The 13,074-nt window shown below is 52.8% G+C and overlaps 1 protein-coding gene across 7 annotated transcripts in view; it reads left to right on the forward strand.

Moving 5' to 3' along the window:
* DRC3 (dynein regulatory complex subunit 3) overlaps window positions 1-13,074 on the forward strand; it is a 35,044-nt gene that overhangs the window by 15,758 nt on the left and 6,212 nt on the right. For 5 of the 7 annotated variants that reach the window (XR_012028267.1, XM_072820872.1, XM_072820871.1 and 2 more), the window contains 6 exons: window positions 1,942-2,057; window positions 2,652-2,763; window positions 4,015-4,190; window positions 8,616-8,747; window positions 10,785-10,855; window positions 12,363-12,486. Coding sequence is in view for 6 of the 7 variants with exons in the window: in XM_072820872.1 (XP_072676973.1) it covers window positions 1,942-2,057; window positions 2,652-2,763; window positions 4,015-4,190; window positions 8,616-8,747; window positions 10,785-10,855; window positions 12,363-12,486 (731 nt within the window). In the remaining variant the exon portion in view is untranslated. Of the gene's footprint in view, window positions 1-1,941; window positions 2,058-2,651; window positions 2,764-4,014; window positions 4,191-8,615; window positions 8,748-10,784; window positions 10,856-12,360; window positions 12,487-13,074 lie in introns of all 7 variants that reach the window. The other 2 variants (XM_072820876.1, XM_072820875.1) reach the window with 2 other exon arrangements.

The raw sequence follows: 13,074 nt of genomic DNA on the forward strand, positions 1-13,074 counted from the left end.
CAGTTTCCGGAAGAATTTGTGATGTGGTGAGCAGTTCAGGGCCCTGTGAGTGGTGTGGAGAACAGAGGGAGAGATGTGGGACTGCAGGGAGGCAGGGGGAGGCAGAGGGCAGGGCTGTGGGAATGGGAAGGAGAGGAGGGCTCAGATACTTGAGACTTTTAAATTTTTTAATTTCTGGGGATTCCTGAGTGGCTTAGCGGTTTAGCACCTGCCTTCGGCCCAGGGCATGGTCCTGGAGTCCCGGAATCGAGTCCCACATTGGGCTCCCTGCATGGAGCCTGCTTCTCCCTGCTTCTCTGCCTATTTCTCTGCCTCTCTCTCTCTCTCTGTCTCTCATGAATAAATAAAAATCTTTAAAAATTTTTTTAATTTCCTTATTAAAGGATAAGTATGTAAGAAAACAATATAAGCACATAGCTGCATGAATAATAGATCTTTAGAAGATGTCACCTCTGCAATATAAACCATTTGCAGCCAAAGCCCAAGGCACAAAACTAGAATGATCCATATACTGCCATCATGTTCAGAAGTGAGGCTGGGAGGGGCTTCAGGCAGCACAGGACAGTGGAAAGAAAGCTCAGGATCTGGAATCAGACCGGACCCCAAGGAAGTACCTACCTTCCTTTGTGGCACCAACATACAGGAAAAAGAGACAATTACATCATCCCACAAATATGTGAAAATGCCAGGAGGCAAGGACACAGGCTGAGATGTGTAAGATGAGGGATGGTGGTTTGGGGGTGGCTTCCCCAAGGAAGTGGTTCTGAGCCAGGATCTGTAGGAAGAGCGGGATTTGGGTGGTGAAGGAATGGCCTGGGCAGGAGGTAGAGCACATGCAAAGGCCTGTGACAGGAGACAGCACGATGAGGGGGCTGGTGCCCAGAGCTCAGAGAGCTAGAGAGGGTGGCAGGCAGGGCCTCACAAGCCATGCTGGGTGCTTGTCATTACCCTACACCCAAGAGGAAGTCATACAAGTAAGCAAGGGACTGACAAGATTGGGTTTGCATTTAACAGAGATTGCTCTGGCTTTTTGCCAGGGGAGCAGTGGACAGACTAGGTGGGAGGGTAGGATGCATGGGGGAGCCTGGCTAGGAGGCTGAGGCGGGGTCCCGGCCAGACAGGATGGTGAGACGTGAGCAGGAGCCAGCATGGACAGGCCTGGGCACAGCTGGGGTCTGATGGGCAGGGAAGGGTCCAGGCTATCTCCTGGGTCTCCAGCTGGGGGTGCTGAATGGCTGGAGGGCTTCCCACCTCAGTGGGACCACAGAGGTCCATCTTGGACATGGTGAGTTGGCGGTGCTCTCCAGGCAGCAGGGGGAGAGAAGCCTTCAGAAGCTCACTTCTGGCTCTCAGAGGTAGAGTCTGGGCTGAAGGTAAAGACCAGAGTGTCGTCTGAGGGTGGAGCAATCAGATGTGCTTGCACTTGATGCCTTAGTACAGTTGAGATCTCCTGGGGTAGTAGAGTGAGCCAGAAAGGGTGAAGACTGAGCCCCAGGGGCTCCAGCAGTCCCTGGTGGGTGGAAGGGTGTGAGCAGGAGGGGTAGGAGGAGAGCCAGGAGGTGGCAGGCCACAGGGCCAAGGTCCGAGGCCCGTGTGACCAGGTAACCGCCTTTACTGTCTCTCTCTAACAGCCAGAACAGCTGTTATGGAGAGCTGGGGGCACACATCCCTGGGCCCCTGCTCCAGGCCATGCCCCACACATCCTCCATCTGCCTGTGCTGCCTTCTCCCATCCTCTCGGTCCTCCCTAACCTTTAGACTCAGAAAACTTGGAAAAGGCCATGAGGAAGCAAGCCATCCTTGTCCACACAGCCTTCACCAGAGGGCTGTCCACTGCCCCGCATACATACTAGTGGGGCCACAGGACGGCAGAGGCCGGTGTGGCCGGGGGGAGCAGATGTGCCCTGATAATGATGCCACTTCCCACGCCCCCATCAGAAAGAGATGGCGGAGAGTAAGCACCAGTACAGCATCGATGAGCTGAAGCACCGAGAGAACCTGATTCAGTCCCGGCTGGAGGATGAGCAGGCCCAGCAGGAGGAGCTGGAGAAGCACAAGGTACTGTGCTGGGCAGAGCCTGCCAACCCCCTCTCCCTGCCCTGGTTCCAGGGTGCCGGCCACAGGCTGTGGGGCCAGTTTGATGAAAGTCTGTGGGGCCTGGGCCCCCAGATCCTGTCTTGATTGAAAAGGTATGCCACGTGGCATCTCCTGGCTCTGGTGGAGCATGTCCATCATCCACAGGACAGCGCCCTGTCCCCGCCTCACTCTGCTGGCCACCTGCCTGCAGAGCCAGCTCTGTGTCAGCCTGGACATCACCTGTCTCATCTCCACACCAGCGTGCCGAGTTCCAGCACGAGGGCCTGGGGAAACGATCCGATAGGGCTGCTCCTTAAAACCTCTGGCATTTCCACTGCAGCCAGGAAGGTTCAGGTCCTTTCTCAACACAGCCCCGGACCCATTCCTCCTCCCGTAGCCCACACCCCTTCCTCCAGCCCGACTGAGCCATGTGCAACCTTCAAGCATCCCCTCCTCCACTCTCTGCCGAGTGTCCAGTGACCCCAGTGCCCGTGCAGGGCCCTGCCCGCTGAGCCCCAGCCAGGGCCCAAGACGTGAATCAGAGTCCCCTGAGCGCTGCCGTGTTTCTGATTGTAGGCTGCGTTTGTCGAGCACCTGAATGGTTCCTTCCTGTTTGACAGCATGTACACCGAGGACGTGGAGGGCAACAAGCTGGCCTACCTGCCTGGCATCAGCGAGCTCCTTCAGGCATATCCTTCCAAGTTCATGTCCAAGTCCTCTAGCAGAGCCGGGGCCCCACACCACTAGCCTGCAAGGGGCAGGTCCCCCTCTGCTCGGGCCTCAGTTTCCCCATTTTCCCCAAACCCTAGAGCATAAAACCTCTCCTTCACAGCAACAGACCCAAGAGGCAGTGAAGCACCGGGTCAGCTGAGCGGCATGGGGAAATGCTGTCCAGATTTCAGGGGACATGCTGAGTCTCTGATCAGCATGGCACATGGTCTGCTGTGCTTGACAAGCCAGGCTGTCAAGAGGGAAAATTGAAGTGTGTAACTATGGCACTTATCCTTAGTACCTATATTTACTTGTTTTGCTGTGTGCTCCTGGTACAGTGTTTATAATTTCCCGACCACCCAGGAGATGGGTACTGTGATCCCACTTTATAGTTAGGGAAGCTAGACTTAAGGTGACTTGTCCAAAGTCATGCAGTTAGAAGCTGGGATTTGAGCCCTTGTCTGTGAGGCTAAGAGCCTGCATCCTTTCCCCCATTCAGCTAGTGCCCAGAGGATGTCCTTGGCACTTGTCATCATGGCTCCAGACACAATAGTGCCACCATCACTGATTAGAAAGAAATTCTCTTAAAAACCCAGTATTTTAGAAAAGGTGGGAGAGGGGCAGGGAAGGTGTGAGGCTAAGCAGAAGGTGACGAGCCAGGGCTCTGGGCCAGCTAGATGGGCTCCCAGCCTGGCTCTGCCACCCACTGGCTGGACGAGCGGAGCTCATATCTGGGCTGTAGTGCCTGCCTGACCTCAAGGACTCCGTGCTGCAGGTGAGGTAGCCGAGGCCCTAGACAGGTAAAGTGGCTTCCCAGGGAAAAGCAGCAACAGAGCCAGGACTTGAACCTGGATCTCTCTGCTTCAAGCCTATGGTCCCCGGACCTCCACAGGCTCCCCTCGGTGCCCTGCAGCCACTGAGCAGGAAGACAGACCCCCAACACCCAACAAAGGTGCCCCCTAGAGAATATGCCAGAGACAGAAATAAAACCACTCGGCTCCCAGCCCCTCCCGGGCCCTTGTAGATCCCCCAGGATGCCAGCCAGCTTCCTTCCCTGAGGCCAGTCCCATTCCTGAATCCTTCAGGCTGGGGATGGAGATGCCCCAGCACAGCATTAGACTCCGAATCTCAACTCCCAGCCCTGCGCCAGGAGCTACCAGCACCTCCATCTCTTATCCTGCCGGCGGCCTGCCCCGAGAAAGCCAGCAGTCTCCTTAATGGCCACTCACCTACAAGGACAAGTTCGTCATCATCTGCCTGAATATTTTCGAATATGGCCTGAAACAGCAGGAGAAGCGGAAATTGGAGCTTGATACGTTCAATGAGTGTGTCCAGGAGGCCATCCAAGAAAACCAGGAGCAGGGCAAACACAGGATTGCCAAGTTTGAGGAGAAACACTTGCTGGTAGGCTCTGGCCCTCCCTGTCCTCTCCCTGCCCCCCTGCTCCGGATGCTGATGCTGCCCCATGGGCCCGGCCCCACTGGTGGGGCTACACGCCATCTACCTCTCTTCACCCCTAAGACCAATAGTCATTGTCCCCATTTGCCAGCAATCACACAGCTCAGTGGCAGACATGAGCTTTAGCTTTCTACTGGTGTGACCAGCCGCGACTCCAGCACCATGCTGGGGCTGAGCCCAGGGTGAGGCCTGTGCGTCTCCTTCACCTAAAACACCCCTGGGGTTCAAGGTAGTAGCACCATTACTATTAACAATATTATCTTTGCCACTCTTGTTACAACAGTGACAATAACCACTACTTCTCTTTCGTTCATTCATCCACTTAGCAGACATTTTCTGAGCCACTGCTCCGTACCCGGCCTAGGAAGCCAGACCCCTGCTGGACATGGCTCCTGCCCTTAGCGAGCTCCCACCTGGTATAGGGGGGCAGACCTAGGCCCTCCCCACTGCGGTAGTCAGCACTCTACTGGAGGGGGGCCCAGGGAGTCTGGAGGGTTCCCAGAGGGACCTTAACTCAGGCTGAGGCTCAAAGGACAAGGACAGATGGGCTGGGGATAGGAGATAACAGCATTCCACTTGACAGAGTGGGCCTGTGGGGTTCAGGAGCTGCCAAACCCAGGCCACTTGGCCCAGGCCAAGCAGTGCTCGGCGAGACTTGTTTCTTTTAGTTACCATTATTATTATTGTTAATGTTATTTTAGAGAGAGAAAGCAGGTGCAGGCATGCACAGGGTGATGAGCAAAGGGAGAGAGAGAATCTTAAGCCAGCTCTGCACCCACCAGCACAGAGCCCACCATGGGGCTTAGTCTCACAGCCCTGAGGTCATGACCTGAGCCAAAATCAAGAGTCAGACACTTAACCAACTGAGCTCCCCAGGTCCCCCCATTTAGCGTTATTTTTCAAGACCGATTCTTAACTTATTCTAAATTAAATAACAGATCTTTGTGAGACTATAAGGAAAGCTATGGACCTTTCTCCTAAAAAAACCGTCCACACACACCAAGTCTGAGCACCTGCCTGCAGTGTCAGGGGCTTCAAGGAACCCATAGTCTCCTATGGTTGGGAAGTCTTAATTGTGGGTCTTTTGTTTTGTTTTGTTTTGTTGGGAACTCTTAGTTTTAAAGTCAAGCAGAGGGATGCCTGGGTGGCTCAGTGGTTGAGCATCTGCCTTCAGCTCAGGGTGTGATCCTCAGGGTCCTGGGATCAAGTCCTGCATCGGGCTCACTGCAGGAAGCCCACTTTTCCTCTGCCTGTGGCTCTGCCTCTCTGTGTGTGTCTCTCATGAATAAATAAATAAAATCTTTAAAAAAAATGAAATCAAGCAGACACAATGTTTAAAGTCCAGCTCCTATAGAAGTCCAGTTCCTGGCTGGCGATGGGCTCCCAGGTGCTTCCCGGCCCTCCTCAGGCCCTCCTCAGTCTCCAGTCTCTGTTCTTGTCTCCTTGGCCTCACAGTCCATGTGATTTAACCCTCAGGACCCTCCTCCGCAGGTGATGTGGAGGGGTGTTATTGCATTCAACTGGGAGTTCAAGCCTGTCAGCAGAGGAACACATTTGGCTCACATGTGTGTTTTGTTTGGCCTGCAGAGGGTTTTAAAACGTTTTGAACATCCTGCTGACATTAAAAATGGGCAGATTCCAAAGAAGAATTGTGGTTGCCAGCTTCTCTGGAGGCAGCTGTCCCCTCTGGACAAGCCACATTTCCAGTCCCCTGGTCCCTGTCTGGCACATCCTCCCTGACATCTATCTGGTCCCTATAACCACTGGATTCGGGAGGTGTGGACGCCAGCCAGCTGGTTTCTCCTGGCCCCTCAGCAACAAATCCTCCCCTGGAGAAGCAGGACATGGGCCAGGCTACCGCCAGTGTTGTGCTCCTGCTGGCACCAAGCCTGACTCCCTAACGTGCTGGGTGTAGGTCTTCAGAGCCCCTGAGGCACTGGCCCCTCCCGGATGACTGCTCCTCTTCTGGAGTCTACGGGGACCCTACAAGGTGCTGACACCCCAGCCCAAGGGGGCGCAGCCTGGCACTGGGATTTTCCTGGGCTCCCCATGTGCCTCTAGTGCTCAGCCCAAGTTGAGCTCGCTCTCTGACTTGGAAGCTCGCAGGACCCCATGAGCCAGAGACCCCAGTTCTCTCTCCTCTCAGGGCCTCTCTAAGCGTGTCCTGTACTGCCCCTCCCCCAGCCCCCACTGGCCCAGGGTGCCCTCAGCGCCCCCCTCCAGGTGCCTAGGGGGGCACGGCTTGGGGTCAGAATGCTCATGTCAACCCCTGGCTGTGACTCTGCTACCCTGCGTTTCCTCACTAGAGAAATGGGGGTAACCGCCTCGTAAGACTGTGGTGGGGAGACAGCGGGGAGCAGAGCCAGGGCAGAATTGTGACCAGCAGGCTGTGTGGTCGGAGTCCCTGGACAGGCAGTACATGCATAAGCATGGGCGCAGAGTGACCGCCGTAGACGGGGAATACGGTCGGTCTGCCTCTAGTCTCCGTGCGTGTGTGCGTGCGTGTGTGCGTGCACAATGAAAGTGTAGCATGCACTGTTCTGCACTTTGCTGCTTTAATCCATGCAACTTAGAGATCCTTCCAAAACTTGCTTCCTTTTTTATTAGCTTTAAACTCTCTCACTGTGTAGATGAGCCATGACTTATGAAGCCAGTCCCTGTTGACGGACAATTTGTTTTTTTCCCAATCTTTTGCTCTTCCAAACGGTGTTGCAATGGGTGAGTTGGTGCAAGTTTGATCTGCAGGTCGAAAGTCCTAGAAGTAGAACCGTGCATGGCTACTTTTGCTAGTCATTGCTCGGGTGTGCTCTACAGAGGTTGTAGTTTCTGCAGCCCTGCCTGCCCCCAGTCAAACTGGTATTCTCAAGCTTCCTCATGTTTGCCATTCTGGCACACTTGGGGTGTGTATTTTCTCCTAAGTGAGGGCAAGCATTGCATGTTTTGTAAACGTCTGTGTTTCTTATACTGTATAAGAACTATTTGTTCTTATAATATGCCCTAACCCATTTTTTACATTTGGTTTTTGGTCTATATCTCTTTCTATTAAAAAAAAATCATTACTTTGTAGGAGCCCTTTATAGATTGAGAAGTTAGCTCTGGGTCAGTGAAATGAGTTGGAAATATGTTTCCCACTTTGTTGTTTATCTTGTCATTTTTCTGTCTAGGGTGCTTTTGCCACTCAGAATTTTAAAACTTTTATGGAGTATAATTTTTTAAGTTGTTTTTTTTTAAGATTTTATTTATTTAATCATGAGACACAGAGAGAGAGAGAGAGAGAGAGGCAGAGGCACAGGCAGAGGGAGAAGCAGGCTCCATGCAGGGAGCCAGATGTGGGACTCGATCCCGGGTCCCCAGGATCATGCCCTGGACTGAAGATGGTGCTAGACCGCTGAGCCACCCAGGCTGCCCTATGGAGTATAATTTATCAAGTCTTTTTTCTGGTTATACTTAGAAAGGACTTCACTTGAGATTATTTCTTAAAATCCACTCATTTTTCCTTCTGGTACTTTTATGGCTTTACTTTATACATTTAAGTCTTCCCTCTGTGGGAAATACATTTTCATGTAAGGTTCAAGGTAGGGATTGAACCTGATTTTTCTCCCTATGAGGTAGCCAAGATTATAAATATTCTTCACACTGAATTGTGGCAAGTTACTCTGTCCTGCTTCCCAACTAATACCATATATCAACAGAAACAAGTTGGTGGTGCATCTGGTAGTAAAGCCCCCAGGACGTTTGCCAGTGAATGGCTGGAATTCAGTGCCAGGCTTGGGCCCCAGGGTACTTTCCAACCCATGAGCACCCTCTCATTACAAACAGTCCAGCTCTGGAGTGTTCCATGGGCCCAACTGGTTTCCTAACAACTATACCTTTATTCCAGTGTCCCTCTACCTGTACCTGCCATGGGCCTTTGATTGGAGACTCTGCTAGCCAAGCCCCTGCTGAGCCCAGAGCTCATACCTAATCTCCAGGACTCTGTGACACACACACTTCTCTCCCCCTTTACGTGAGGAAACCAAAGCTTAGAGAATGAAGGTAGCACACTCCAGGTCACACTGCTTATAAGTTACCCAGACGGGATTCAGATTCAGGTTCACCTGACCCTGAAGCCACTGCTTCTTCCACCCAGCCCAGCCACATCTAATGAAAACCAGAGTTAACAAACCAGTGCCAGCATTTGTGCTGCCTCCAGGCACAGGGAGGGGAAGCAGCTTCTGCAAGCTCACAGAGCCAACAAGTGGCAGAGCTGACACTTGAACTTGGACAGCCCAACCCCAGAGTCTAAGTTCTCACCCACAAAGCCAACTGTCGCCTGTCATTAACTAACTACACTTGGTCATGGATTCCTATAGCACAGGCTTTTGTTTCCAGAGTCTAAATGCCATTCGAGATGAGTCTGAACTGACCAACTTCGAGATGAAGATAGTGGAATATGGCAAGGACATCACGGAGCTGTTCAACGTGCTCATGACACTGGAGATGCAATTGGTAGAGCAGCTGGAGGTGAGGCTGAGTCCCTGGGGCTCAGATGTGGCGTGATCATGCCCTACCAGGCCCGTTTGCAGGAACATGGTGATTCAGCTGCCAAATCATACCCGAGCTGGAGCCTTCCCGAGTGCTCCTCTGCTGGAAATGTCCAGTGCGACTCAGCATGGCAGACTAAAGCTTTCTTTGCTCATCAGCCCGGTGTTTTCTTTTTTTTTTTTTTTTTTTTTTTCCGGTGTTTTCTTTTAATATTGCTTTTAATATATTCCAATTGTTCAGATTGTGATTCTTGTGCAGCATGCGAGCTGAGCTCATTCCTCTGGAATGCACCCCCTAAGAGCCACAGCAGGGAGAGGTTTTTTTATTAGACCCAAGAAGCTGTCTGGGTGCTTGAGAAACATAGTAGGCCCCCTGCTCTAGGATGGAACAAAGGCTCCTCCGCATTGCAGCCTGTATTTGCCACATCTCAGGGCCATGCGAGGAGCCTGCGATTCAGCACAAAGTCGTGGCAGGGCAGCATGCTGCTATCTAGAAGTCCTTATAGCCTGAGTGACTTGTGTTCATGAGGCAGCTAAGGCTGGGAGTCTGAAGGGCCGTGATGAATTGAACCTCATTGGATGCTGCCGTGGCTGGGCCGAGAGATAGCGCCTAATCAATTCCTCACATGTCAAGTGACACCTCCGACATGGATAGATCTCCCCATCACGGCACAGGGCAGATGCTTGCTCCACACTGGGGAATGCTCGAGTGCTGCAAAAAGCAGCTCATGGAGCATCAGGGGAGGCTCAGGCGGCAGTTCCCCGCTGTTAAATGCAGGGAGGGTCCTTTTCCAACAGCCAGAAATTCCCCAGAACCTGTGCATGGTCAGGCATACTAGTATTACCAGTGACTGGAAAGCTGTTAGGTGCAGTCATGCTTTTCAAAGGACTCTATTTTTATTCATCACAACAGTGTTTACACACATTTGAAAAATGTGCAGCTCGGTCTGCAGAGAGTCCTCAGGCTCCTGTAGATTCTCGATGCCCTTCGTGTACCCTGAGGCCCCCTGGGTCCATGGTAGATCAGAGGCATGACCCATCCTGGGGGCTCACAGGGGAGCAGGCCTAACCATCACATCTGCTATGGCTCCCTCACTCAAGTCTCATTCAGGCCTGGGTGCCCAGCTAAGCACTGGGATGCAGCCCCGTGGGGTACATCAGAGGGAGGTAGAAAGCCATCATGCAGCTGCACTCGTGGTGAGTGGTTGGGGGTAATGGCCAGCATTACTGAGGCACCTTGCAAAGCATTTTGGGTGAAGTAAGTAACACATTTAAATTTCACTACTCCAGGGACACCTGGGTGGCTCAGGGGTTGAGTGTCTGCCTTCGGCTCAGGGCATGATCCTGGGGTCAGGGATCAAGTCCCGTGTAGGGCTCCTTGTGGGGAACCTGCTTCTCCAACTCTTCCTGTGTCTCTGCCTCTCTCTGTGCCTCTCATAAATAAATAAAACCTTAAAAATTAAAAAAAAAATAAATTTCACAACTCCATGAGACAGCTACTACAAAGGAAACCCATTTCATAGATGAGGATGTTGAGGCCCAAGGAAGTTACACACAGTGGTGGAGCTGGCATAGTGATCCACATGGTGTGGCTCTTAGCAATTTTCTCCCTTGTTCCTCCAGAGGTGATGGATACATGCCACTAAGAAGCCCAAAGGAGGGAGGTTAGCTCTGTGTGTGGATGAGGGGGGTTGTCGGAGGGTGAGACCAGAACAAGTATTCCTGGCGGAGGGCCCAGCATGTGCAAAGGCCTGGACGAAGCTTTGCACTGAACCTTTGAAGGGTGGTGAGTAAGATGAAGTGGCTGAGAGTGACACAGCCATGAGAAAGAGGTCAGGAGAGAAGGCCAGTTCATAGACATCTACCTGGGAAGGTTAAGGTGGTTGGTCTTTACCCTGAAGGTCTGGGATTAGAGGAGGCACCTGCTAAGTTCTAAGGAACACCTTTTGCTCTGATGCTAGGTCAGTCAGGTTCATGTCTAGGTATTCAGGCTAACTGTGTTCTTTGTCGTTTCCAGGAGACTATAAACATGTTTGAAAGGAACATCATTGACTTGGTGGCACTCTTTATTGAAAATGTGCAAAGCCTATATCCTTTCCTTGATGACCCTCCATGGGGAGGCGCTCCCAGCCTGCCCCGGGGGGGGGGGGTGGGAAGCAGGGGGGGGGGTTATCCTGGCCCACACCAGGGGAGCCAGGGGAGGCGCTTGCATTTTTAACAAAAGGCAGAGAAGGGTACAGCTCTTTCATGAACTAAACAGGATGCAAATAAGTGTAGTCCCTTTCCAGGTGGCCACCTTTGGGGTCACACCTACCCCCTCCCACTGCCACCAATGTCCTAAACATGTTGGCAGAGATGGGTAAAAAGCCAGTGCTCTATAATCATACTTCACTTTTTCCCAGCAATACCTGAGCCCAGCTGATTTACAGAGAGAGATCTATACTTGATCAGGATGATATCAGACCCATCATAGGATCCCATTTGGTGGGACCCTCCACCTTTGAGACCAGAGGAATGTAAAACTTCCAGTTTTTCACTGAGGAAAAAGTTCACCTTCAAAAGATGGAGATTTGGCAACCGCTTGGAATGTTCATAGAATGTTCCACAGGGTCTGAGGGAGTTTCCCGACCCTCAGAACAATGATGCCTTTTTAAAGTAAAGGTTTGGATGCCTAGACTGGCTGCTGCGTGGGGCCCTGTTTGCAGTAGAAGCCCTGACATATTTGTTCTCAAATGAGTGATCATGGGGATGTGGGAGGCCACACCCCAGAATCCCTGCAGACCTCCTGGGTTACAAGAACACACGCCCCAGGAGTAGGGCCACATCCATGTTGCAGACACTGACAAATCCTTTATAGTGAGATTGTCGGGGTGAGGAGCCAACATTTGGGTCCTGACCAACCCTTCTGCTACCTGAATTCAGGGCCCTGCCTGGGGGCTGGGAGGGGGCAAACTACTGTGCTGTACCCCAGAAGTAACCTCCTGGTCCTGCCTCCCTGGCCCACATCCCTGCAAGGGGACAGAAGTTATGGAGGCAATAAGTAAGCAGAGGCCAGGGTCCCCTGAGAACCCGAGTGTGGACCTGAGGGACAAGGCAGAAAAGTGGGGAGGACAGCCAGGCAGAAGAGGCAGCCTGTGCAAAGGCCCTGAGGATGTGTCAGAGAGATTCTAAGACGAGGCCTTTAGGCCACAGTAGAGAGTCAGAAGCCCGGGAGAGTGGTGAGCATGGGAGGGATGAGGTCCAGTCTAGGTACGTGTTTAAGAGCACACTGGCTGCTGTGGGGAGAAAGGGCTAGAGCTGGGAGACCAAGTCTCGGTTCGCTGTCCAGTCAGGAGGCGGTGGGAGGGAGAGATGTGGAGGATTGAGGGGCTCTGAGGGGACAGGGCACCAAGTGTCAGCCATGGGCAGTGTGGTGTTGGTGCATGAGGGGTGGACCGGAGTGGTCCTGGGGCTTCCTGTATGTGGATGGCAGGCTGTGAAGGTGGTGAAGCCCTGGCACCTGCGGGTGGACCCTTCTGCCTTTCAGCGGCCCAGCCCTCGGAGGGTCTGCAGGGGCACCTACTCCACCCCTGGCCTTTGCTTAACTTGGCCACACGATGGCTCAGTGCCGGGACCTGGAGAACCACCACCACGAGAAGCTCCTGGAGATCTCCATCAATACTCTCGAGAAGATACTGAAGGGTGATGTCGATGAGGACCTGCCTGATGACTTGCGCCCGGTGAGCACTGTAGGCGGGGCTCGGTCCCCAGTGGGCCGGGTGGTGGGCAGGGTTGGGGGGGGCAAGGCGGGCCGCTGAGGGACAGACAGATGGAAGAACAAAGTCCCCGGGCCCCACCTCCCGTGGCTCTAGTAAGCCTGAAAGCTTCCTGGAGCCTCAGTTTCCTCGCCTGCAAAAGGGACAATGACCTCCTTTGCACAGTGCTTGGCAGATGAAATAGGCCAACAAGCTAACACCTGGTGGGCACTCAGTGGGGCCCATCTAAAGAGGGGCTCATGATAATTGAGTTGTTTCAACTTACCAACAGGTTAGTTCCCCAAAGTCTTTTTTTTTTTTTTTAAGATTTTATTTATTCAGGAGACACACACACACACACACACACACACACACACACACACAGAGGCAGAGACACAGGCAGAGGGAGAAGCAGGCTCCATGCAGGGAGCCCAGTGTGGGACTTGATCCCGGTCTCCAGGATCAAGCCCTGGGCCAAAGTCGGCGCTAAACTGCTTGCCCCCACCCCCAAAGTCTTTCTGTGGGGCTTCTGGCAGCCTCTGAGAGAGGCAGCTGCAAACACAGGTTAAGTTC

Source organism: Canis lupus, chromosome 3 (genome assembly GCF_048164855.1).
Source record: "Canis lupus baileyi chromosome 3, mCanLup2.hap1, whole genome shotgun sequence".
NCBI classification, from domain to species: Eukaryota; Metazoa; Chordata; class Mammalia; order Carnivora; family Canidae; genus Canis; species Canis lupus.